The 27,994-nt window shown below is 41.5% G+C and overlaps 1 protein-coding gene across 1 annotated transcript in view; it reads left to right on the top strand.

Annotated features, from left to right (window-relative positions):
- The first annotated feature begins 3,227 nt into the window (after nt 1-3,227).
- The window catches only part of LAMA4 (laminin subunit alpha 4), a 102,431-nt gene continuing 77,664 nt past the window's right edge, over nt 3,228-27,994 (top strand). The window contains exons 1-2 of the mRNA XM_075747923.1: nt 3,228-3,870; nt 27,321-27,422. Of these exons, the coding sequence (XP_075604038.1) occupies nt 3,670-3,870; nt 27,321-27,422 (303 nt within the window). The 5' untranslated portion in view covers nt 3,228-3,669. The remainder of the gene's footprint in view (nt 3,871-27,320; nt 27,423-27,994) is intronic.

Here is a 27,994-nt window from a genome sequence, read left to right as displayed (position 1 = left end):
TTCCTCATAACTTTTATTTTGTGTGTCCTCATTGCACCCTCACGTGTCTCCTTCAGTATCTCCTGCCCCAGCAGCTACTGCCCTTTTTAGCATCTGTTTGAACAGAGAAGCCATATTTTGGGGCAATGTGGGCTGTATCCTGCGTTCACAAGCTAGCTGGACCAGGGCACCCTGCAGCTGCTGCCCTCTAAACCCTGCTATTCATTCCCAATACAACTATTTAGGTAAGCCCAATTATTTAAGTACATAAGCCCTGAACTCTTCAAAGTCATTATGTGATTTATATACAAGATTGCAAGATCTTGACCTAAATTAAGTACATATGAATACACTGTTCAACTTCCTTTCAGCATCCCTGCAATAAAACTACTTTGAAAAAAATCAATTAAATGTTCAGGGTTTAATAATTCAATTAATTTTAATTCCTTGAATTAATTAAATTGTCAAAACTACAAATCACTCAACATAATGACTAGTACCTAGCACTGGTCTCAAATACCTCTTACATACTGATACATTTTGTGACATACTCCAGTCCTGAACTGTTCCCAAACTATAAAACTAGGCAGATGAAAAGACACAAAGAAACCTTATATGCTCTGCAAATTACCTTTTTGAAAGGAGCTCTTTTAAAAAGTCTTCTATTCTGAAATTTTATTTACTGAAATTCTCCCAAAATGTTCTGGAAGGAATTGTTTTCTTCATTGTTGCAATGCAGGGGAAAAAAATAAGGAAGGCACAATCACTTGTAGACAAACAGTGCTACACCTTATTTTTGTTCCACTATAATTACAAGTCTTGTTCTCCAGAGCCAAAACCATAACAGCTAATGACTTCCTAGGAAAACAGAGCTAGGAAAACCCTCAAGAAGCCAATTAAGACAGTCCTCCACCTTAAACAATTTCATGTCTCAGATTTATCCTTTGATAACTTTCTGTCTTTGATGGATATTGAACCAAGGATCTCCCAAGTCTTCCTCTCACACCTATTGTCTTTAAAATTACATCTCATTTTCTGCCTCTACCTTTCAGCTTTCATCTTGATATGTTCTTCCTGTGCTCAGATGTAGTCTCAGTTTTCACTTCCCACATGTTTCTTTCTTGAGCTTCAGGTCCAGAAACACCTCATAGTTTGGCCAAATCTTCTTGTCTTTTCTGTCTTTCTGGTTCATGTCATTTCTTTACAGACCACCTACTTTCTTCAACTCCTTTTTCTATTAGGCAAGAGAACTTTCCTCCCTTGTCTCTGAATTTGTTGAAGACTGACTTCCAGAAATATGCAGATTTGATTTTCCTGTTCTTCCCATCTAAAGGTTTATGAACCTTAAGTAACTGTTCTCCAAGTTGAGAAACTGGAACAGGTTGCCCAAAGAGGTTGTGGCTGCCCCATCCCTGGAAGTGTTCAAGGCCAGGTTGGATGGGGCTTTGGGCAATGTGGTCTAGTGGAGGGTGTCCCTGCCCACAGCAGGGGGGGTTGGAACTAGATGATCTTTGAGGTCCCTTCCAACCCAAACCATTCTATGATCCTAAGTCACCTTTCTCTGTCATTTTGTCAATAGTTCCTCCCTAATGCCTGGGAACATATGTAGAAGACTCTCTGGTGGTTGCTTTTTCGAAAAAAAAGAAAAAGTATCCAAAAAATTGACTCTCACATATTCCAGAAATTTGCTTCACCAGGTAGTTAAAAGCCACCACAGGTGTGGTGATTCTGTCACTGTCAGGCTGTTTTATTCTCTTTCTTGCCCCTGCTTTAATGTTGTATTTACACCTCAAACTTGTCCCTGTAACAGAAGGCCTAATGGGAACCTCGTGATGTCCCTGCCTGGGGCCTCCCTGGTCTTTTTCTCCCTGAGCCTTCATAGAATCATAGAATCATAGAATGGTTTGGGTTGAAAGGGACCCTGCTCCAGGCCATTCCCAGGACTGCCATTAGCAGAAAGAGATAGAAAAGTCCTGGCAGCCCTCAATAACATCTCACCCTCAGGCTCCTGGGAGGCAGTGTGCTTGCCACGATATCAGGTCCAGGTAATGGAGAGATGTTTCCATTGCTCTCAGGACAGAATTACCTGCAACCACCATTGCCATCTTTTATTTCCTCCTAGAAACCGTGCTTCTGAACCTCAAAGCCTTGGGTCACACAGCCTTTTCTTCTCTGCCAGTTTAAGACTTTGTCCCACAAGCTTGAGTTGCCTTGCCTGCTCAGCTACACCATTTCTGAATCAGGCAGAGTTTCTTGGTCATTAACTTCTGTATAGTCCCTATATGACATCTGTACAGTATTTATGGGCCCAACACTCTGCCTACCCGTGTGTAGAAGTTAACAGATCGCCAAAACACTTTATCTTACCCATAAGTCTCTATTGCCTGCTTCCTTGGTTCATAATATCTTCAGTCAAATAGGAAAAGGGGGAGAGAGGGAGAAAGAAGTCCACTCCTAGAATGAAGCCTGATAAGCCAATTTCTGTTAAGATTTAAGAATGAAGCCTGGCAGGCCAATGGTATTACAAACCCCTGGATGCAGAACAGCTGAGGGACGGGGTGCTGACCCCTTGGCTGGAATGGTGGACATTAGCATAATTATACCCTGACTTTGTCCCAAAACCTAGCAAGGGTTACAGCGTTGTCTTTTTGAAATTGTAGTCATAAAATTAAGTCAGCTGTGGGCAATATATTCAGCTCGCTTTCATACACACACTGCAAGCCTTGTTACCAGGGCCTCACAAAGCATCTCTTGAAAAAGGAATACAAGATGCTCTTTGTAAATAAAAGTTCATGAGTCTGAGGAATGAAGTCATTTTCCAAAATCAGAGTGAATGATATTCTTTTTCACAAGCCGACGAGAAGCTGAGAGGTGGGCTTGAGGGAAAGGATCTGAATGAAGCATGTTAGAGAAACCACTTAGCCCTATTAGCCCATGGCACAGCCCTAGTCTCCCTCCTCCTCCTCCTCCTCCTTCCGCCCACAGCCTCCCCTCCCCCATGCCAAAAGAAAAGGTTGGTTTAGTGGTTTTTTTAATATATTTGGCACCTTTCTGCCTTCCACTGAATAAACTGGAGATGTTAAAAAAAAAAAAAAGACAGTCACGAGAGTCAATGCTTCGTGCGGAGCAGTCGGATGGAGTTGTGGGGGTGTGGCGTGGGGGGGGGGGGGGAGGAAAGGGTGACCTCACTTTCTGAACAGCAAAGTTTGAGTGGGAGGGTCTCGACACGAAAGGTAAAAAAGAGAATGATGTGAACATGTGAAGGAAGCCAGAGCACCGAGCAGAGCGTCAGTCTGTATCCTGACAGAGGGAGATAAGGTGGCTGGGGAGCCAGCGGTGCTTTCCTGGAATACAATCTCTGTTTGACACTCTCTGCTTAAGCACTGCCCATCTGTATGTTATTGAGCTGGAGCCTCTGGGGAAAAAGAGGAGCCACAGGCACAGAGTGAACGAGGGAGGCAGCAAAAGCGCTTTTCTTCCCTTCTTTTCCTTTTTTTTTTCTTCCTCTTTTTTTTTTCTCCTTTAAATAAGGATCTGGTTAGATTGCCTTGAAGTGCCACATCTGGAAACTGAACGCTGAAAGAAAGTTAAAATAACTGAGGCACCACTAAGCCAAGGGGGGCTGATTGCAGAAGAGGGTAAACAATTACTGAGACGCTAGAAGACCACTGCTGGATGTAAGGGGAGGAAATGGCTTTGATCTCCGCCTGGCCCCTCGTTTCTCCTATATTATTCCTTTTGAGATGCTTCTCCTCCAGCACAGCCTCGAGTGAGGGAGGCGTTTTTCAGTTTGACATTGAAGGTAGCTCAGCGGTCAGCGCGCAAGAAGCCACTGTTATCAGAGGGCAGCAGCAGGCAGTAGCTACTGGAAGTTGGGTGCCTTTTGCTGAGGTACAGTAACTCCCTTCTCTCTCTAGTGTCTGCGCTTTTCTGCTTTCATCTGTCTGTGTTGAAGCTCCCATCTGGTTAATGTTAGCTTAATCATTCGATCCTTAAAGTGATAACGGAGGATTTTTTTGCGGGGGGTCTGAGACGTTGCATTTCGGGACTGGAGAGATACAGTTCAGACTTCAAAATGTACACATGCCCTGCCTGCTGTGAGCAGACAGCTGCTGTACTTTGCAGTGAGGCTGGCTTAGCACGTCTCCCAACTTTCCTGCCAACATAACTAAACAGGCCTGTCCAAACAGAGCTATTTTACAAGGGTTAATTGTCACAACACTTTTCTGCTTGCCTTGTTGTAGTTCTTGGAATTGTAATTCATTAAACTTCCAGAAAGACTCTGTCTTTTGGTGGCAAACACTGTACTGTGGAAGTTTGTGCTTTTGCCTCTGAATGCCACAATCTGAAGTTTTGCGATGAGAGTGGGGATAATAAATCAGATGTGTGTGGGGAACTGCCTGCAGAGAAAACACCTGCAGAGATTTTAAGACTTCCAAAAAGTGTGAGATTGGGATTAGTGACAAATGAAATTAGAGAGATCTGAGAAGCAATTTCACAGTGGAATATTTTCCTGCAACGCCTGTGTTTTGGGATTGGTCAATACTCCTCATTCTAGCAAGGCTGCATTGGGAATGGACTACAAAAATACAGCTTGAGAAAACAATAAATTACTCCAGCATACACTGGGAGGGGGGGAAAGTAATGTCTCATGCGTGGGAGACATGAAGTAGGAGGCAAATTGAGTTACATAAGGTCATGGGAAGGGAAAGAGTAGTTCTTCTAGCATACCATCCAAAAATGAGGTGAGAGTAGCACAGCCGTGTCACTATGACAATATCAAGATTGCAGTCTCTGATATCACAAGGCTAGTTTTCCCCCTACGCTCGAATTGGCAGAACTAACAGCCACGGAAATAAGCGCACAAGCCCTTCAGACAGCTGGGGTTACCGTGGGGCTGGGCAGCGCTCGTCCCCCCAATGTACCGGCTCCAAGCAGCTGGGCAGCGTCGGGAAATGCCTGCCCACCCTGCCAGGGACTCCGCGCGAAACATGACCTGTGTGAGAAAACTGGAGGCTAAACCCTGCTCTGCTCGGCATAATGGCTCTCGAGAGCCATCCCGGGCTTGGACGGGCTCTGTGACGTGGGATGTACAGCTCTTCTCCCCCGGCCTGGGATCAGCCCTGGGAAGCTGCGTTGCCACCTGTTGCTTACAACATGGAAAGTCCCTCAATGAAATGCCTGATTTAAGAGTCAGATGGGTTTTGTAGCTGCTTTTCACAGGATAATGGGCATAAGTGATAATTAGGCTTTCTCGATATGATTGTGTAGTATGGTTTTACCAAAGACACAGGTCACATTGCTTCACTTCAATATATTGGACTTTACCTTGGGAAAGTGCTGTGAGATATATTGGACACTTTGAGAGGAATGACATTTTAGTCTCTTTCACCCATTTCAATCCTCCCCAGTTTCATTTATACAGTCTGATCTAACAGACTCACTAACTGGTGTTTGCTCTGGCAGTTTACTTCAGCCCCTACAATGGCAGCATTTAGACTCTGGATCCCATGTTGCGAATGAATGATCGTGCTATCTTCAGGCCGAGGCCCGTGGCTGCAGGATGTTATGGTTTCATGAGGAAGGAGCCAGGATTTCAGGCCCCTTTGCTAGCTGCAGGTTCACCTTGCTATTGCATTTCAGGGCCCACCTCCATGGCAATTTCCAGGGAGGCCCAGTAGGATGCTCTGTTGGGATAGGGCTGATGGCTCTGCAACAGCGAGAACCTGCTTACCCATTGATCCATGTATGTAGCTGGCAACAGGAACTGGGGAACCAGCTCTAAGCCTGGAGGCTGATGTAGGGGCCAGAGAGCGATGATGTGTTAGTCTCTCAGCCAAGGAAGGAGCATTTCCTTTGGTCCTCAGAGAGCTTCCCTCTCCCACAGCCCACCTCCCCTCCCTCAGCCCTGGGAACAGGGTTTATCCCAGCAGGTTTGAGTTAGCCTCTTTCAAAGCCCGAGTTCTTAACCCGCAGCTCACAGTGAACCACAGAGTAAACTCCCTTACACAGTGCGGTTTGATTCAGCAACTTCATCTAAATATTGACTCAGGCCTATAGCTCTCCCGAGCAGACAGAGGCTGTTAGTCATGTTGAATGGTGCCAAATTATACAAAGGGGGCAGATTTATGAGGCAGAGTTACAGAGCCATGGACGGTACTTCATGGTGGACTGTGGTGCCAGTCAACCACGACGTAAAACTCGCCACTGTAAACCTGGAGCACAGATCAGAGCAGATGGAAATCATGATGTTTCAGCGTCTGGGGCAGGTGCTGGTCAGCATTTGCCCCACACATGATTCTGCTCCACACAACACCTTCAGAAATTTGCAAGGTCTGAAACAGGGCTGATGGGAGTTTCCAAGCTATAACTGGTGGGGTGCTCTCAAATCTTGGTAAAAGTTTGATACTACGAACCTATAGAAGAACAGGAGACCTCAACTAATGTAAATACATATTACTGAATATTTCTGTTTTACACTCCTCTTCCTTTCCCATATTCTCTCAGAAGAACTGGGATAAGTAGTATAAAAATTCAAAATTAACATTAATGTGGGGCTTTTCTGTGCCTTGGATTTGCATGAAAGCCTCTTGATGACAGAGAGAAGAGGACTAACTACATTTTCAATGCTATGTTAATATACTGTACGCACTCACAGAGCAGACTGTGAGTTTGAGTTGGACCTCAGCAATGTCTAGTAGCTCCGTGCCCTGGTTGTTAATCAATATGTGATCCAGTACACCTAAACTAGGCACATAAACTGTGCCTAAATTTTTCCAATCCAAATCAGGCACTGTCTTCAAGTATAAACCCAAATTCCTCATACAGTAATGGAGACATCAGGTTTTTAAAACCTCTAATTCCTTGCTGTCTTCCCTGGAGGCCCTCAAAGGAGCCTCTTCCTCTGTAAGGACTATGTTGGATACTCACTTTAGGACAGCTTTATTAATCAGCTAAAGGCTGGGGCACAAAATGTAAGTAAGTGTTTAAATTTACTGGACTAGATTCCACCCAATGAAATGTCATGTCACCTGCGTAATGAGCACTAGTAGTGATCACCATGGAATAATGTAGCTAGCTCTCTGCCTCTATTTCAAGAAGAATGCTTATAAATTGATGAAAATTATTCAGAAAAATATCATGAAAAGTATTACAGTGTTAGGAATAGGAAGGTAGCTGAGAGACTCCACAATCCAATCTGCTTAGCTCAGAGAGAGAGGTTAAGAAAAAAAATGTGAACTTATTATGTAAGCACATACACAGGCAAAAAAAAAATTAATAATAGGCTCACTAGAGTCATAAAAGAAGGTCTCATCGTATGCAACAACTGGAAACTGAAGGTGACCCAGTTCAGACTACAAGTTAGTTACAAATTTTAATTTCAAAGGTAATTAAGCACCTGAGACCTTATCCATTTGTATTGGATTGTCTATCAAGAGATCAATATAAAAAGTACTCGGTGGGTTGTGTGCTACATAGGATGATTAAGTTCCTTGGGTCACAAAGACAATAAGGGGACGTGGGGGAGATGTTATAGTGCCGAATTCTGACGTGTATGGGCAGATAGTGAGAAGAAGAGTGAGCACAAAGTGCTGGATCCAGCTCATCAGTATAACCTGACCACGTTGGTGGCATTAAGTCAGAGATTGATTTTTCCAAATAAAGATTTTACAAGGAAGATTCATCAGAGATGGAAGCAAAGGATTTAAAATTGACAGACATGTCAAATGAAAGCAAACAAGTGAGTGGCAAACATCAGAAATCTTTGTTTTGGGGTTCCACTCATTAGGTTGGACACAGCAGAAGGAGAGGGGGTGGTGAGACACTTCCAGTTTTGGTGAGGCACAGAGTTAAAACTGAAAACCAGAAGTAACTTCTGAGAACTGTTATATCCCACTGTCAAACACATGCCTTTAAAATAAGAGGCAAGTCATACATTACCATTTTGGTCTGAAGCCTGCCACTGTCAACATTTGTGTTTGTAAATTCTAGTAACATGATGGTTTTAATTATATAGGTGTAGACTTTGTTCCCCAGTAGGAAGAAAGTTCCTTACAGTGTCTAAACTGAGAATAAACAATGGTACAAGACTTCAAATACTAGAGAGTATGGCAAATGATGCCCTGTGTTTCACATTGTGCAGTCACTCACTGTAATGCAAAATTAATGTAAGGTGACATCCAGAAAAAGACTCATGTCATTCAGATGTAAATGACTACATGAGGTCAAGAAAATAGCAAAGAGAGCCCAGTATAGGAGGTGAGTGTGGGAAGGATTAGTGGAAGAAAGGGAAGACAGACATTCTGTGGAGACACTTGCCAAGCAAGAAAAGATAATTTCAAATGTCCTCTGTGGAAAGAAGTGAAGGAAATAGTGGGAAAGGAAGCAAACTAAAGCAGGAAGAAGACAAAGGAGAGAAAAAATTAGAGCAAGAATGAGATAATCAAGAGCCTTAAGAGTAAAGAAAAAAATGAAATAGTTGGGACAGGGCAGGAAGCCAATTCCCAGAGTGAAGGAAGGCATGATATTGTTGGACGGATAGAAGAGGAAAACTGTTTCCAGCATCAGTGGGTTTGGCTCAGGGAAAAGGCAAAGAGGCAAAAGAAGTCCTTTAAAGGAAACAATTATAGCCAAGACAAAATTAGCCATTTACTATAAGAGAAAGTAAGAGATAGAAGTTATCTGTTGGAGCTTACATGTTAAAATGACATGTTTGACATCATTTTTTCCCACCTGACTCCTACTAGCAGCTGCTGATTTAAATTTTCAAATGCAAGAAACAGTATTTAAGGTGCTTTCTTTTTGGTTCTCTAAAGTGATAAGCAATTATTAGCACGGGACTTGTGACAAACTCACCTCTCTAAAATGGCTTACATTAAATATATAAAAAGAGAGCAATCGGAAGTATCAGCCACTTGTTAACAAAGACTCAAACTATCACCAAAGTGCCTTCATCCCTTCCCCTGTAAAAGCTGGAACAGAAAGTCTTGGAGACTGTTTAGAGAAACCACAATTTGATCCTTAGTTGTGGCATTAATCTGTTCAAAACAAACTAGCATTAAAAGAAGCAGCAGAAGATCTAATCTTGAGGTGTGAGCCAAAAAGGGTTTTAGCTTGACAGAAACTTTTATATTCTTTTAAGCTAATGGGAACTGCATCTACCTTTTAAAAAGCAGATCTTTAAATGAATCCACTTCAGACCCTTGAGGTTATGTTAGGTTAACTTCCATAATGGGCAATTTGGATTTCTAGCTGCTGTTTTTTTCTGGTACAACAAGGTTATGTTCTGAGAAACGTCTATTAGTGGGGAGGAAGTTTTACTGCAGATGTTTGTGATTCCAGCTTAAGTTTCTCATCAAAGCTTTAATGAAAATCAGATGCTTGGAGTAGAGCCACCAGACCCCAAACCTTTTAAATCATAGGAAGCTGAAGCAAATGGAAGCACAGGACAGAGCAGATGGGTAGTGGAGAATGTTCTCCATTTCAAGAAGATGCATAAAGCACCCCCGAGAACAAAGCAATTTAACTCCACTGCAGTGAGTTCCCACAAAGTTTTGGGCAAGTACCAGCAAAGTGCCCCAAAGCTTATTCAGGGCTGTGAAAACCAATAAAAGGCATTTCATACCCACTCTTATTCATGACATGGGAAGCAAGGAAGGAATTAAAAGTCCAGTTTTTCCAGGAGGCATGAGAAACAATAAAAGAATTGGTTTCTAAAGGAGAACTTGTCCTGATTTAAACTGATAACAATTAGAGCTCCTAGTGTTCAAGAGCTGTGTAAAATAGGTCTAGTTTCTGAGTAATATATAACCAGCCACTGATAATTTACAATTTGCTTCTGGACTTAGATTTCAAACACCAAAATATAGACACCTTTGGGTTTTATATTTTAATAGGTCCTCTTGAACATTTGGATCTGATCCCAGTTTATTTTCAGACACCACCATGATGTTTGGGTTATGCATCCTAATGCAAGATTCAACAATTGCTGAATAGTACTCTATACAAAGCTGTTAGAGCTGCACAGTTTTTGAAATCTAATTCTTTGTCGTTAAATGATCTCAAAGAGATTTTCCTAATTATCAGTCAGGATACATACAATGTGCATTTGGCAATGCAAACAGAGATTGACTAAAATGTAGTTAATATGATCTGGCTTTGTCATTCCTGTTTAGCTGTATTGTGCAGTTCTTTAGATGGTTATTTTCTTAAAATAAATACTTCAGAAATACTAGAGCTCCTTTTTTTCTTTTAAGACAAACCAGTGAGAAACAGTGCTAAAACCCCAGCATTCAAGAGTTACTAACATACCTAATATGAGCCAAAGAATAATAAAGAGTTGTGAAAAATATTTTTGAAATTACTATTCCAAGTTTACATGATTATAAGAAGAACTAAAATGATATTTTTTAAGTTATGACATATAGAAGCCAGGGAGCATAGGAAGAACTGACATACCTGAATGTTATTTTGAAACATAATTTAATAATTACTGAATAAAAAGACTCTACCTGCATAAAGAACTTCCAATATGATCTGTAAAAATAGCCATTTTAGCTGAAACTCTAAGGCTCTGAATCATTGTTTGTCTCTGTCTTCCCAAAAAAAATGAATAAAAATGAACTCATTCAACCTTTCACCATTGGTGTCAGGTGGAAGAAAAAGCACACAGAACCGGCAACTAAACCAAATCATTTCTGGGCTGTGTTGTACCCTGTTACCACCCTACAATGCATCCGGTTACTGTTGTGTGAAACGTCTTCAGAGCAGCAAGAGATGAGCAGCCTTCTTTTCTGCCAAGGTTAATGCAAGGCCAATATATCCTAGGGTCTCCCACCTCTCTGGTTTTCCACCTCTGAGCCAGGATGATAACCCATGGAGAGCCACAGAGAGCCTGCCATTCATGACTCCCTTATGCTGTGCTTCCCCCCTCTTGGCTCCAGGGACCTTTCCCTGAAAGCACTCTGAGGAAGCAAGCATTTGCCCAGAAAAAATCTGCTCCAGTATCCAAAAACAGGCAGAAAAAGAAAAAAAGAAAAAAGAAAAAAAAAAAAAAGAAAGAAAAGAGCTGGCAGGGCAAAACACAGCACAGCCCTCCAGCTACTCCAGCTATTAAAATCCTACATACCAATGTGCCCCAGAAAAGCTAACATAGCCTGGCCCATTGAGGGTTGGCAAGGTCTCCAGAGCACCAGTACCTGGCACAGATCTATTCAACGGGGGGGGGGGGCAGGTGTTGAAGGTCTAGACATAGTTTAAGGTCAGAGGGATTTTGTGGGGTTTTGCAGGTTTGTGGTTTTCTGTGGCTCCCTACTTCCCATCAATGGGGAGGATTGTCTGCAGAGGCTGTACAGCATCACTAAAGCACCAACTAATTACTTTTAAGCCAGCTGGAAGCAGAGGTTTGAGCAAGGGATTTTTGTGAGACATAAGTAAAGAGATTGGATGGGTTTTTTTTCTCTTGATGAAGCTACTCTTCACCCTCTTTGAGCCAAGAAGAAACTAATTTCTCCATTATCAGTCCATGGCTGTGATGAAACAAGCCACGGACAGAGTGGCCGTGAGAGATCAGGATAGGTTATCCCTTCTCCTGAGCCCTGGGCTTTCCTCTCTCCTTTCAGAGCACAGCCTCTGCCCACCTCCATGCTGGATGTAAGGCTTGCAGTACAAATTTAACCATGCCAAACTGTTTCCCTTCCTCTCATCACATTTGCAAAGCACTGGCACTATCAAGGGGAAAACTGTGCTGGGAGAACAGCCCAGAAACATGGCACCTTCCCATCAGCCATCCCCAGCAGCTGCCCGTTCTGTCTGCAGTTGGGCCACCCTTGGGATGGAGTGATACATGAAAGCTCTTTCTCTTGATCTTTCAAGTTTTTCACACTGTGGCTTGTGTTTCATGCTAACAGGCTTTTAAATTGATGCCTTGGCTATTGGTCAAGTAGATCACTATACGTCCCCACTGCAATTCCAATATTTCAAAGAGCTGCAAAATCAAACCAGTAAATACTAGAAATCTGGGGTAGGGGGAAATTGCTGCAAAAGGGAAATCAAACAAAGCTTGAGATTTACCCTTTCAGCTTTAACAGTGTCCCATGAACACAGTCATATTTGATTTAAAGGCCACTTTTATTTCTGATCCCTTGAAAATTTTTGTCTCTATCTGGAAATCTCTCAGGGAGTGCTGTATTTTGCCAACTGATTATGTCTCACTTATCTGGGGGACTCAAGAGGAGAAAGTATGGCTCAGTACCCACATCTCATGTGAAGTGTTTTGTGGGGATTGGGTGGAGGGTGGTTAATGAGGAAACACTACAAAATTGTTTCTCCCTTTTCCTGTAAATTGTTCTGCTTGAATAAACTTGGCATTTTGTTTGAAAGACAAAAATCAAATAGCTCCCTTTCCAACTGCAGATTTTCTCTTTCCAATAGTGATCATCTGTAAGAGTAAGTTTTTTACGTAGTGACGGTAGTAATAACTATATTAGAGCAGAGGCTGGTATTAATCTCTAATCCTTGGCCAGCTTGCAGACAGCTAAAACATTTATACTCCCTCCCTTTTGGAAGAAGAATGCCTTTTAAGCAGAGGCTTTGTCTTTCTCACTGTATATGGAAAAAATTACTATGCGCTTCTATGGAGAATGCCTAGCTGAGAAATGTTTATGTTGGATCCAACCCCATCTCTGTTGCTGAATGGCATTTTGTTTTCCACTTGGACTGGGAAGAGGTAACAGTCTGGAAATATTTTCAACACAGGAAATTTTTTAAAAATTACATACAATTACTTAGTCAAGGTAATAATGTCGTTGCTCTGCATAAAGCCACCTGGCTTTAAGCTATTGCTTGTTTTTTGTGGGAATCATCATTACTCTGTCACTATTGCAAGGGAGGCATGCACAACTCCGCTCAAGGAACAAGAACACAGAGTGACAGTGGGCTGGGGAGGGGATTCCTTGTCATTTTTTCCTGTTGCTCATTCTCAGCTTTGCTTATTGGTTTGGCAATTACCCATGTGCAATTAGCTATATTCACTCATGTCCTCAGTTTTGGCTGGGATAGAGCTAATTTTCACAAGAAGCTGGGAGGGGACACAGCCAGGATAGCTGATCTAAACTAGCCAAAGGGGTATTCGATACCATATGACATCTTGCTCAGTATGTAAGGGGGGGAGCTGGCCAGGGAGGAGGAATTGCTGCTTGGGGACAGGCTAGGCATTGGGTTCCAGGTGGCGAGCAAATTGCACTGTGTACCACCTGCTTCGTATATTCTTTTATTAGTATTGTTCTTGCTATTTTCCTTCCTCCTTTTCTGTCTTAGTAAACTGTCCTTATCCCAACCCATGAGTTTTACCTTTTTCTTCAGATTCTCCTCCCCATCCCACTGGGCTGGGGGCTCTGTGGTACTTAGTTGCCAGCTGGGGCTAAATGATGACAACTTTCCTTCCAACTCCTAGCTCTACTATGCACCAGGGATAAATAGAAGTAACTTTTGTTCTGTATCTCCCCCACCAGCAGGGTTTCACCTAGAATTGTAGCAACTGGTTTCACTCTTGCTAGTTTTAGCAATCTCTGAGCTCTTTGTCTAAAACTTCATAAAGACAGTTTCCATCAGCAACATAACCTGGTCTTTATTATCATAAAAAATAAATTTCTGTTTTGGAAGCTGATGATTTGGTAGCTTCTCAGGTGATACATAAATATTGCCAGTTGTCAGGGATAAGTCAGCAAGTGAAGTTTTCAAATTAAATTAGAGCCTTGTCCTATCTCTCTTAAGGCAATCACAATTATTTCAGTAAATTCTGAGGAGAGCTCAACCCCTTTGTATATATAAATGATGGAGATCTTACAGTGCTAAGCTGTTGCTGAACACAGCAACAGTTGGAAAACCAGATTAAATTCAGTCATCAGATATATTCTTTAGCGCCTGCAGACTGGCCAAACACAGTGTGCATGGCTCAGGACCAGTTGTAGCCCTGTGGTCTCAGGTGGGAGCATCACTGGGGATGCAGAAAAAAAGCGATAATGTTGAAATCCACACACATGGGATGACAGAAGGGACACTAGTAACAGAAAATAAGGCTTCATTTGTTTCATCACTCATTGAACAGTTCATTTACTGAAAAAGATCACAGATTCAAAACCAGTGTCACTGTTTTATTTTTTGTTTGTTTGAAGATTCAAATTACTGAGCTTCACTAAAACACACTACTGCAGGTTTAATGAGCATTTCATATCACTTACTTAGAAAACCCCACTTTTAATTTGCCCGGATCTATGGCAAATGCACTCAGTGAGGCTTTGATTGTCATTGAACCTACCTCATCTTAGAATTTAATTTTAAAAATAAGAATATGCAACAATATTAGGGGTTTTCACTGAATGACTATTTCAGCAAAAAGAATTTGCTTCTACATTTGCAAGCTAAATAACAGAAAGCTTGTTATTGTATAATTAATTCATGTAATTGCTTCACGTTTTTAATCTCATTAAATGCAATTAGAACTGAGATACCTGTCAAGATTACTGCATAAAAAAAGATAACCAGCATTGTGCTCAAAACTCTTCACCAACTTCTGGTTAATTTCTAATTTACAGCATTAGTGGGGCACTGGAAATAATAAATATTTCACAGTTAACAATGTCAAAAATTTAAGAGAACAATACAGGAATTTAATGTACTACACCAGGGTGCTTATTATAAAACTATCATGAATATTGATTTGGAGACTAAGCTAAAAAATGTATTCGTCTCAGAAATGTTTACAACTTTAAAAACAAATTTGAAATTACAAAAGGCTAATTTTCATGAGGTTTCTGCCCTTGAAATGGTAAATACTACAGAGTGGTTTTTTGCATGCAGACAGTTCTCTAACAGCTGTAGTGTCCTATTAAATGGGGTAATTAACAGTCTAGCTATGATGTCACACACTGAATTAATTTCTCCAGTAATAACAGTTAGAATGTGACCTTTCTAGTTCAGAAAAATTTGATACTGTAGATCAGAGGTAATGAAGGCTTATAGAAATTATAAATAGAGCTTGGAGGCCTAAGGGGAAGCTGGTGAGCAGGCTTGTTTGTTTTTAATTCTCTAGGTTTTAGAGGCTTCAAAGCTCAGATAAATTTAGCAAAAATAAATGAAGAAAAACTAAAATTGCAGAGTAGATGTATACTTTTGTCTGCACGTTGTGGAGTACCTCGTGGTGCAGAGCAGGACTTTTGTCCATCTCTATGACGACTTTGATGGTAGAGCATGTCTGGCCAACAGGTCAGTTACTAACTTCTGAGATCTTCATTCTCCAGAGAAAGACAAATATCCCTCTGAAATGTCACTTCATAGGGATTTATAAGTCCAGGTACAAAGACAGTCTTGAATTTGCTATTACTTGAGGTCTGGGAATTTGAAATCCATTTATTTCTTCAAATGATAACTTAAGCTACAGTGAAGGATGACAGCTCTTAGAAACGACATCACCAGGGCATTTTATTTTTAAAATCAGTTATAGTTTAACTCAGTGGTTGGAAGAACTCACAGCAACCACCTCCATAGCCACAAGACCTGGTCTAGGAAGATGCATGTAGCAAACTAAGAGAAATGAACAGGGCAGGTTAAAAGGGGAAGTTATCAGCAGAACTAATATTATTTGTACCTTCAGTAAGAGCTCCAGCTCTTCATTTGTTTTTTCAAGAAGAGGAAAATGGTTTAATCATTGTAGCTAACAAAAACAAATGCCCTGAAAGATATTTTAACAAAAATAACTTCTATATCAAATAGATTTTTCCATATTCATATTTCCCTCTTCTTATGAACTGAATAAAACAGATTTTCCTTAAATATCTTAAAAGCTCTCCTACAGAGTTAGTTTCAACTTTTCATGTGAAATTTTAACACTGACATGTAAATCTTTCTCCTTAGCCTCTTTGACTAATCTTTTTCATGTATCTGGTATGCTTTAGCAGTAAATCCTTGCGGGTCACTCATAAAAGTTGCCCTCAAATACCAGAGTGTGGTCTATCCCTTAGGAAGAATGGAGGGAAAAAAAAGGGAAGATGGCACAATGCCAAGCAGTGCTGTGTAACTATGCAAATGGCTTTAAAGCATGGGTGTTTAGCTGGAAGCCAAAAAAGTTCTTTCAGCACTGGATTAAAAAGACTGGAAGTCTTGGGTAGAGCAACAGCTTTATATTCACTGCAGGCATCTGAAACAAGCAAATCATGACTACCTGCCCATGTGGGGATATTCATTATTCCTGGTGGTTCTGACTAGTTCTCTTAAAAGACATGAAGTTGTTGAGTTGTGTCACTGCTGTGGATCACATTGGGTACATCTGGGACACTGTAATCTGGGATTACATTGGGTACATCTGGACATAGTCCCAGGCAACCAGCTCTAGGTGGCCCTGCTTCAGCAGGGGGGTTGGACCAGATGACTTCCAGAGGTCTCTTCCAGCCTCAACCATTCTGAGATTCTGTGTGACTATGGTCATTATTCCGTTTTACAGATACAGAAACTGAGTGAAAGAATACTGTTCATGGTCACACAAGAATTGTTTTCTTGAGCCCCAATATCCTTATGAGCATAGTTAGGGACGGAGGAGCTAACGCACAGAAACAAGGTGATGAGTTTTTCATCTGTTCAGTGAGAAGGAATATTTTTCCTTATGTTACTTTCAAACAACATAATGAAACTATTGCTGCAAAGATGTTAGTAGATTAGAGGTGAAAGGTTTGTCATGAAGTGTGTGAGTGATTAGGACCAGGTGCAGGGAAAGGCAAAGTGGAGGAGTAAGAGGACAAATGGAAAGCAGGACAGGGAGGACACAAGCATGAGTAGAGAACAAGACAGCAGCAGAAAGGCTGTGGGAGCCAATGGAGGGCAGGTGGAGATCCACAGCCCATAAGCACAATGTTCAGATGCTCCATTAATAGAAACAGCCCAACAGAAGTACAGAGGCCTCCCCCAAGAAGGGCCAATGAACAACCATCTCATCTGGTTGGCATTTACTGTAAGACTGTTTAAATGACATTGAAGCCTCGTTGCCAACAAGAGAGACATATAATATAGACAAGACTAAAAGGTAGCCTATAAATAAAAACTAGAGTGAATGTGTGCTATAAATATAAACTGAGGAGCCATGGATTTAATCAATGTCTCACTATATATAAACGGACCTATTGGAATTTGCTGTCTGCGGCAAACCCCTCATTGCTACAAGGACTCGCTATGCTTTTGAGGAAATGTAACTGCGCAGATCTCTATCCATATGATTATTCTTTCTCCTTTGGCAAATTCAAATCCATCCAAATTTGGGGGACATGAGAGCTAGAAGAAATTGATAAACAAATTATTTGCAACTATATAGTTATGACTGTAAAAAAAGTAGCAGGAATACAAATGACAGTTAGGACAATACCAGAGCTGTCATCAAATACTTGTATATAGAGCCCAAGGACACCTTTTAGAAATATTTTCTCTCTCCTGCTTCAAAAATTCAGAACAAAACAAAGCAGAGAGGATTTAATTAGGCAAATTTTACCCCAGGTCATATACTTCACATAGGATCCATCAGATCCTTTGTCCACATGGCCTACCATAGTCAGGTCAAATGCAGGTGTACAGATGGATCCTTTTCACAGGTTGGAGGAGTAACAAAAGTCAAAGTGTTTAAATGCAGCCATCTGTTATCTCAACCATTTCAGCTGTTGAGAGACAGAGACCACCTTCCCAAGCTTTTCCCATAGGTATTATGGGAAAAAATGCAGAGCTTTGCACTGCATTTCTTGATTATACATTGCTGGTGATCTTGTGAACAGTCGTGTCCAAGAGTTGAATGGATGAGAATAAAAGCTGTAAAGAAGACAAGCAATGCCAAATAATATTCAAAGCGGCAAATAATATTACAAGTACTGTTTTCATGCAGTTATCACTGACTGCCCTACCCTTTTGGAAAACAGGAATCAGGAGTCTGATCATACAGACGCGTCTGGCAGCTGATGCTGGGTTCAGTGATTTGTTATCTAGTAGTTAAGTGTATCAAGATAGTCTTTCATGGTTAGCTAAGCCAAATAGGAAAGCCAGATTACCTGCTGATGCATAATTCTCATATACTTTATATGAGCTACTGTACCTGTAAAATATGTAGTTTCCTGGGAACGGACAATACCAGCATAGTTCTAACCTTTATCAGTCAAATTCTTCCCAAGACTTACTTAACATTATTTCTCAGCTGTAGTCAGTATTTGGTACAAAAGTGTTTCAGCAAGAGCTGGTGAGCTAGTGCCAGTGAGTTCCTCATCCACAAAAGTGGAAATGTCTGGGTGTGAAGTATACCAGAGCATCACACACTGCCTGGATGGGCAGACCGTTGGCTGGATAAGATGTGAGATGGGGATAAAAGCTTTTGGCAGTTCATCCACTGCCAGTACTAGGTCTCAATCTCCATAACTTAAAGGCATGTCCATGTAGACCATTCAAATCAGAGCATTAATTAATAAACACCCTATTAGGCTGGTAAACTCAGTCTCTGATGGGCCCATCAGAGCAGCTGCCTATGCATTCAGAAAAGAGAGAAATGCATGTGGGCTTTACTATCTGTTGACTCTACACAGCAAGTGCAGTTCACAGGTTTTCTAGTGAACGTGTGAGTCCATCCAGTTCTCTGGGACCAAGGCAGCAGCCAGCCTCCTGAGTCAACACCAGGATCCTGCAGAGCAAATATAGCTATACTTCCCCACCACCACTTAACCGTCATCTATCCCCATGTACACACACACTTTTGAGCCCCCCCTGCAGTCACAAGATACTTCTAAATACTACACATGCTGAATGCTCGAGCCAAAATGTAACCTCAGCAGTTAAGCACCTTTTCTATAGTCAGTAAAGTGCATGGTGACTGTGTAAGAGAGCAACGAGCCCAGGGCTCCTGAGTGCACTGCTCACCAGTAGCATGTGCCAGCACCGAGCTGTCGTTGCACGGTGCCTTCTGTAGATCTGCTGGATTTTGTGTTTTGGCAACAAATGGAGAGGGATTTCTCCTGGAGATCACAAAAGGCAGGAAAGCCAGGCCAGTGGGGTACTGTGTTATTGCAGCTCTTTTTGTTTGCATACAGTTTCCCAGCAGACTGAAGAAGAACTAAATCTTTGTGTCTACGCTTATGAATAACACATTTTTGACCTGAGGAATTTGAAACGTCTGTTACTTTGCTCCCAGGGAGCAAGAAATGGTCAAATGTCCATCAGTCTACAACTGGCAGTCTGGATTTTAAAAGTCCATGTTTAAACGTACTGGAAGTCAATTATGTCCTGAGCTGAAAAGCAGATGTAAAAGTCATGTTGGTGCTCTCAGTACTTTCTTGCTGAATGAAACACCAGAAGTAGATTCATGTATCTATCTCAGGTAAAGAATATTGTTTTGCAGTTAATGCTTTCCAGTCATGATAAGCCGTACAATTTGTGCTTACCCAGAGTGGTTTTAAGCTAGGATGTCCATGGAGTCAAGCACTTTGTTTATTTATATCCCAGTTTGGCAAAGCAGTATTTTTAGTGCAGTTAAAAGTGTGCATTTTGGAGGGAACCAAAAGGTTTCCTTAGAAATGGGGTTGTGCTCCTTTCTGTGCTAGAACTTAGCTGTGTAGTTATTTGGGGAGTTTTACTCTAGTCACTAGCTCTGGAGATTGTCAAAGTCACTCACAGCATTAGACCTCTTCTTCCTAGTTGTATCTACAGTGCTTAATTGCAACTTGAGCCAGGAATGAACATGACAGCACTAACATGATGTCAGGGATCAGTTTTATTCTTTGTAAAATGGGATAATCTTGTATCTCACAGGCATGTGTTAGAGCTAAAGTCACTGTTTGCAGTGAGCACCAAGTATTTCAGATGACAGTACAAATTGTCAGTAATAATTTCTTACAGATTTCTTTCCTAAATATGTTTTATGCTGTCCAAAGCCATCAAGTTGAAGTGGGACTGAGCTACTAGCAGCAATAAAATTAATTTTCAGATAGCAAATGTCCAGTGGCATTTTAAAATTCTTCCGAAGAATTACAGCTTTACCAAAGGTGCCAGCATATATGTATGTTTTGTGCCCTCCAAAGAAGAAAAACATATCTCGGAGATGGGCTGAAAAGATTTCATTTGCATATTTTTGAATGCACAAGTATTCAGTGAGGAAGGTGGCACCAGTGCAGGGTAATATAATACAGCTCCTTTGGAGACCTAGCTGTAAATATCAGAGGAGACATTGTCCGGACAAAGGGAAACATCCCATGATCACACTCTGAACTTACCAAAATCAGCCTAAACTCAAATGTAGAAACAGAATCGGTTGTACCTGTTAGACACTGTTAGATGCATCCACTTGCTCTACCTGAAGATGATGACTGGTGGAACAGACTGCCAGGAGCCTTTGCACTTCTCCAAAGGTTCAAGGTGTCCAGCAGTTTGGCCAGATCTGTGGCATAGCAGCTGTAACGTGGACACGTCTACACAGCACAGCACACCTGACGTGCAATAGGTTTCATGTCCCCAGACTTTGTATGCAGTACAGGTGCCTACACGTGGGCTAGCCCTCCAAGCCCCCCTTTGCAGTCAGCAGAGAGCAACAGGCACAGCTGACCTACTTCAGACACATTTTGGTATAGAAGGAATTAAACCATGCAAAGGGTGTCTAGCTGGCTTCTTCTCATGTGGATGTTTCCACACTGATGACTCCCAGCTTGCTGTGGTTTGGGTTTCCTACACAGGCAGTCCCACCGCCCAGCTGTGGAGGCTGCTGGCCAGGGTGCCCCCGCACTAGCACGGCCACAGCTGTGTCAGCTCAGCACTGCACCTGGGGCATGGAGCTCTTCTGGGGTTCAGCCTGGGACTGTCTTCGTGGCTGACACAGATGTGTCAGGTGGGACCTGCAGAAAGCTGAAAATTCAGCATGTTTTCTGCGAGTGCTTGGCTGGGGATTGAGTATTTCTGAATGTGAAGACCCTACTGTAGGTGAGAAAGACCAGGAATCTCTTTGGAAAAGAGTCCTACCTATTGTGAAGAGACCAGAGAACTTGGAATAGCATCAAATGTAGAGTAGAGGACTGCTTTCTCAGACTTGTTTCTCTAATGTTCTTATTTCTAATAAATAATTAGATAAATGAAAGTACTGGAAGATATTCAAGCAGGAAAACGTCTTTATTTTTAGGAAGGGCAGTAGGCTATTTATCTCAAGTTGGCCTAAGCAAACAATCTTCAAAAAGGCCTCAGAACTGTGACTGCCAATTCCAAATACTGCTCATAAAAATAAACAAAAGCAAGCATGTTTGGGTTGGGTTTGGAAAAGTCCCCAAGGAGCAGAGGGCTGTTGTTTCCATGGCAATGCCATGCACTTCCAGCAGCCTGGTCTCTCTTTTAGACCCACGGACTGTAACACGGGTGGAGGATGTTTAGAGTATTCATTCACCCCTGTACAGCAAAAGATGGAGAGTTTCAGGGATATAGTATTATGGTGAGTCCTAAATTGTTTGACTAAACTGTTCCTTCCAGAAAAACATTAAACCTTGATGGGAAACTGTGAAGAAGGGAAGAATCCATTTCTCCACTCAATTTGTCTGATTGTTTTCATCAATGCATTAAAAACATGGGCTTTATTTACTCATGTGACCTACTTTGACAGGTATCTATGGCTGATATGATGCCTGTTAGATCAGACAGAGAAGCAACATTTTTCTGTTTTCTTTTCCCTGGGCTCTGATGCGAAGCTCGAAAATGTTCCAGTAGTTAGTTTTCTTTTCCTCTTCTTTTCTTTCACTCCATAAGAGACAGTGAGGACTTTTGAAGGTCTCACAGTTCTGAAACTGTTGATCCATCAACATCAAGTGATAAATATTATTATGCAAATAAATCAAAATATGTGTCACATTTCTCCATAGATGTTTCGACTGAGAGCCTATCATACCAGACTTCACAGTTCTCAGACTAAGACTCTCTTAAGTATACGTCTTCTGACAATATTTTTACCACCTTTACATAACAGGTTAGACTGCAGCACAATGGAAACTCAAATGCACAAAAATCTTTTCAAAATGAAACTAGATGTCCAGTGAACTTGTTACACCATCAAGATAAAGCAGGTGAACAAGCTGTGGTATGTCAGCTTAGCCAGAGGTAATTATCTACGTATGTTCTTGACCATCACCAGATGATAGGTAACAATTAATTTAATTATCTTCCACTGAACACTAAAAGAGTATGATCAGGAACAGTTGACTTGAGTAGCACACCATAAATTAAGCTATAGTCATTTGTCTAGCCTCTTGGCATATGAAGAAGTAACGTGTGGAGGCTGCCAGAAACTTAAAAAAATGTGCACTTTTGCCTCTTGGCATCAACAATCACCCTTCTACACAAAATACAGGTGTTTATGACACAGGATAGAACTTCTTTGTATTTTTGCAGGTAAATTTGGGATATTAGGTTAATTAAGTTAATTTTCATTTCATCACAAGTGCATGAGTTTATAGGATTCAACTGTGCCCAGGCTGCACTCACTTTTACTATCCTGAACAGACCTTTGAAGTGAAAATCTACTAAGTAATACCGTAATGTTTGATCTTTGCCTTCATGTCTGAACGTCCATGCAGCCCACTGAGGATCCTTCTCAGACCTGGAAGGAGATCTCGGCTGACACTAAACTTAGCAGTGATTTGGCAGCTGATGTGTCATGACTACTACTTTGAGTGCTGTTCTTCAGCTTCAGTTCCCCAAGTGCACCAGCTCTCTCCTCTTTTACAACAGTCCTGGAGGCAAGCACCATCTTTTTCTTCTGGATTTGTTTTGGATCAAATATAATGAGATTCCTGGCCCAAGACTGGTAGGCATGAGTATAATGAATATAACAAAGGCTGAAATGTCTTAATGTAGACCATTTAACCCTGAATCACATCCCTTCATGTACCCCAGCACTCAAGAGAAATAGCAAACACTGGTGTGGATCCAAGGGAGCCTTTTATTGTGGAAGAAAGAGACCCTTTGTGCTTTTATATATTCACAGGAAAGTCACAAGTTCCACTACAAACTAAAGAAACATGCCATGTTTTCTTACCATTAGATGAGAGAGACAACGGTTACATCTGAATTACCGAATAAAGCAGTGTGGGGACCTCCTAGGCAAGTAGCATAACACAGCCCATGTTCACGTGCTGAAGCTCTCTCTGTGTTTGCCCAGAAAAGAACAGTCCCACGCAGCCTGCCTTGTGGGGACACGTCCTAACAGATGCAATGCTCTGAGCTGTGCCTGGACATTGTTGGGAAAATCACTATCTGTCAAAAAGCAAAATCAAGGTAGAAAATGAACCATCAGTCGGTATGGATGATCATAAGGCAGTGTCTGAAACCATGCCTTGCCCTTCTTTAGGTGGCTGATGAAGATGTAACCACAGAGAACACCTTGTGCACGTTACCAGCACGGCACTCTTCTCTTGGGAAAAGCAAGCCAGAAGAGGCAGGGTCGCAGCAAACGTACCTACCCGGGCTGCACCACTGCTGCTAGCTGGCAGCGGGGCAGGAATGGGGACCTGACTCTGCCCTGTTATGCAGGCACAGATCAGGAGTAGCTGCAGTGAAACTGGTGGAACTTCTTGAATATAATATGGGAGTAAACTCATACCCTGTGTATGTCAATTGCCTTCCATCTTCAGTTCCATCTTGCACCCATATCAGCAGAAGGGTCTGAAGAAACGGAATATGCCTACAGGCTCCACAGCACTTCCAGTACTGCAGCTGGTTCTTGTTTTTAAGAAATGTAATAATTAAATCCAGATGCAAGGGGCTTTGGGGAAATAAGTGCACCATGGGTGTAAAAGATTTTCAAAAGCTCAGCAAGATCCACATTAGATTGGACTTTTCAGCTTGACCTGGAACAAACATTGTCCCTTGGGCAAAAAAAAATCTAATAATTGTGAAGACATAATTGCTAATGCAGACCTAGCATTTTGGCCTACTAATTGTCTTCCCCATTCAGAAACAGACAGTGGACAGAAATGTTCCTCACTCAACTGCATACATAACGATTTTTCAGGGAGGGTATTTCCATTTTGTTCCAGACCTGTTTGTGCTTTGTGTGCAATTATTTTGTGCTCCCAGAACGTTCAGCCATTTGAATCCCTCAATTATCTCAACACTCTGACACTTCTTTTTATAAATATGATGTTGGCTTGCACCCTGGAACAACTAACCGATCACTCCATTATCACTAGTAGGGCAAAGAGCAACAAAAATATATAAGAATAATTGAGAATGCCTGAGAAATCTTCTGAACCCAAAGGAAACAATCTGGATCCCATTTTCGCCTCATCCCCACTTCCCTCATAGCCTTGACTGTCAATACCTCATTTTTAGTTTAAATTGATGCAACCCATGGTTTAAAATACTGTATTAAAATACTGAGCATCAGCACCTTCCAAGTTTTTGTGATGAATTGCATAATGTGGGGAAAAAATATTGCCAAAAAATACACAGGTGACTTAGGACCCTGCATCTCATTTCAAGAGGGTCTCTGACAGCGAGAATAGCAGAGGCACCCAAAATGGAGGCAGATGTCTTGAGAAACTGAGAAGTGTGTCTGCTCAGAACAAGGGGTAAACTGGTTCCCAGTGGACTTCAGCAAAGACTGTATAACCCTGCCCATACAGCTGGAACCAGTGACCTTGCAATGAACTGCACCCAACTTGCTACTGGTCGGTGAGTGAACTAGACGAAGGCTGACTGATGGCTGCAATGCAGGTACACCCTTAGTTGAAGTATAAAGGAGATGATCTTTAAGGCCGACTGAAGGATTTGCACAGATACCTTTACACACACTCATACATTTCCATTGTCCGTATTCACCATCATAAGTAAAAAATTATTCTGCTTAGACCTGCAAAACCAAGAAAGTTTTTGGGCAGACACTAATGGACCAGCTAGGACCACCCACCAGTTGAGGGGCATCAGAGAATATAACATGCCTTAGACCTGTATGGGTGGAGAGAAAAATTCCAAGACAGACACTGGGATAAGAACCTGTTTTCAATTTAGAAACTAACTGTCTCCCTTCCACAGTGTGTGGCGTAATCATTCAGCTAAAATCCTTAGTCTGGTGGGAGCCAGTCCTACAGCCCTGTGTCAAGACTAAACAACTGAAAGAAACAAGCAGTACAAGTAGATAGTATTTCTGCTGTCCCAAAGTGGCTATGGTATGAAGGCTTTTCCTCCTAGGAGCTATTATCTAAGAAAGTGTTTCCAAAGCAAACCAGATAAAATATTGTGTGTAAGAATGGTAAAGGCAACTGAGTTTTCCATTTATGTTCATCTCAGCTTCTCAGAGCTCTCTGGGATAAGATTGGTTTAATGATTCATTTGTAAACCTCATGTCTAAAGCTTGTTGTTAGTCATCTCGTAAGATCCGTTATTTTCTAAACAAACAGCTTATCTGGCTGGACAGAAGTATCTACCCACCCTTGAGAATGGAAGCTAACACACAGATGAATGTCGGGATTGCTGGCTCTTGCTACCCAGTGCTCCACAGCTGTATCTACAGCACCGTGCGGACATACAGGTTCAGGCCACAGAAGCAATATGGCCATAGCATTGTGCCAGGGTTAATTAGCCACAGCCACCATCAGGGCTAGTTAGCAATACTACTCACAGGCTAGTATTTGCAATGGAGGTATCACTGCACGGTACTGCATTTGATACTATAGACCTGCTGTTCATGTCATAGCTTGCAGTGGGCACGAGAAGCAATGCTTAGGCCAATGCAGAAAAGAAACCATCCTTTATTTCAGGACAACCCAGGGAAAAGAGGAAAAGGGAGCTACAAAGGAAATCTAATCCTAATTAGATCAGTACAATATCATAAGAAGCCTCATACCTCATACAAATGCAAACTATGTAAGATCATACCCTTCTGATTCACTTGAACCTCCACTTTTCCAACTTTTTGCAAGAGTAAGTGACCTCAAGAGCCACAGAATACACAAAGTGCTTTAGATGCAGTCACAAAACATATTCCAGGAGAGCCTGGCGTATCTCAGGCTCTGACAACCACCTCAGGGATAGTGTTTGTAAATGCTAGCAGAAACAGGGTGTGGTAAATAATTTCTGGAGACCTAAATGACTTACTAGGGTCTTCCCATCAGCACTGCAACAACATTGCAAGAGTTAGGCAAGGGTAAGAGACTTAGGATCCAAAAATTCATGAGTCTGCATAGATCTAAGAGAATACATGTGACACAGGGAGGCTGCACAGGGTGAGCAGGTGTTGCTTGAATAGCACAGGTTGCTCCTGAGACCAACCTGCACGTGTCTCACCAGGCTTGCATAATGAGGTAGAAGTTCCTCAGTGGAGAGCAAGAATTTACATATAACATATCAAATAAAAGCTACCGTCTTTAGTTTTCTTTTTATTTTTCAGTCTTAGAGGGGCATCTTAATAGCTTTGTGTTTCTGATTCCTTATATTATTGCTCTAATTAGTATTTTAAAAAAGGTGATTTAGATATTTATAATCTTCTGTTTAGTTTTGGTCAGCTTTGGTAAGTTATCAGTAGTACTAAATTATATACACCAAGCACAGCCACAGATTTAAGAATTAACAAGAAAATTTTACCTTTCATGCAATCTCCCCCCATTTATTTATTATGCCACATGAAGAATGTCTGAAGAACTGTTGTATCTCCCTGATTACTGATTACTTCCTGGAATGACAACAGGTTATCGCTGGCACATCTCACCAGCCTCACAGACAGACAGACAGACAGACAGCCCTGCTTTGATAGCCTCTCACAGCAGGCAGCCAGCCAGCTTTCATTCAGAAGGTCATTGATCTTTGTAGGTATGTTTCTGTCTCCTCTAGGATCTTCATCCAAAGCTCATCAAAGCCAGTACAAAGTCTGGCTTTTAGTAAACTTCCTAAAGCTTTTCTTTTTTAAGCAATAGCTATTTCTTTCCTGTAAATACACCTTCTTTAGTGAATAAGGATCATCATTTCTACCTAACTCATCCTCTGGTACAAAATGCAGTAAGAATCTGCCGGCTCCTCACCTGCAGGCAGGCACCATAGCTGGCCAGGGGCACGACACAGGCAGGAATGTTGACAGCTTAAATATTGTAAGGCAAAAAAAAGCAGCACCAGGGCATAGAGTGAAAGAACAGACTTGAGTTCAGCAGCGTGTGTGTGGTCTGCTATGATGGGGTTGTGGAGTGTGCTCTGGGGAGACCTGGCGGTTATAATTCTTGCTTTCCCCTGCCTCTCAGCCAAACCCAACTCTCCAAATATGTATGCATAGGAAATACTTTATTTTTATTTTTATTTTTTCATTGCAGGAATGCCAAGAAGGATTTTACCGTACCAGCTCGGGAAAATGCTCTCCTTGCAACTGTAATGGTAATGCAAACAGATGCCTTGATGGATCTGGAATCTGTGTGGTAAGGAATTCCTGTCTTCTCTGCTGGTCTCGCACTGAATAACTGTAACTTTTTTTCTTTTTTTTTCTTTTTTCTTTTCTTTTTTTTCTTTTTTTTTTTCCTTTTTTTTTTAATGATAACATGAACCCCTTCACCTTCCTTCAGTCTTGCATGAGGCTTCACGTGAAGGAAATCTTTCCCAAGCAAACCCAAGAAACTGACTCTTTTATTAACACCAATGCTCAATTTCAATACAAGCAAAAGCAGTATCTATACCACAGGAGCTTTTTGTTGATGGGCAGTCAGAAGTAGGGCCAAGATCAAAATATTAATAAGATTATGCTGGACAAATTTCATTCTCACTTACTTAAATTATCTCTGCAGATTCAAAACACTTCCTGTGTGTAGTATTTCTGAGAGTCTGTATGCTGGGGAAAATTTTTAGTCCATCAGAAATATGGAAACAGTTTTGTATACCCATGGAGAAAAAAATTGTATAAATTCAAACACATTTCATTCTCCCCTTTATGAATACAGTGCTGTATATCATATAAACAATTTACAAGGGTGGGTGACCCCTGTAAGTGTATATA

The sequence above is a fragment of the Balearica regulorum genome, chromosome 3, assembly GCF_011004875.1.
Source record: "Balearica regulorum gibbericeps isolate bBalReg1 chromosome 3, bBalReg1.pri, whole genome shotgun sequence".
NCBI classification, from domain to species: domain Eukaryota; kingdom Metazoa; phylum Chordata; class Aves; order Gruiformes; family Gruidae; genus Balearica; species Balearica regulorum.
This window is presented reverse-complemented; position numbering and strand designations above follow the sequence as displayed.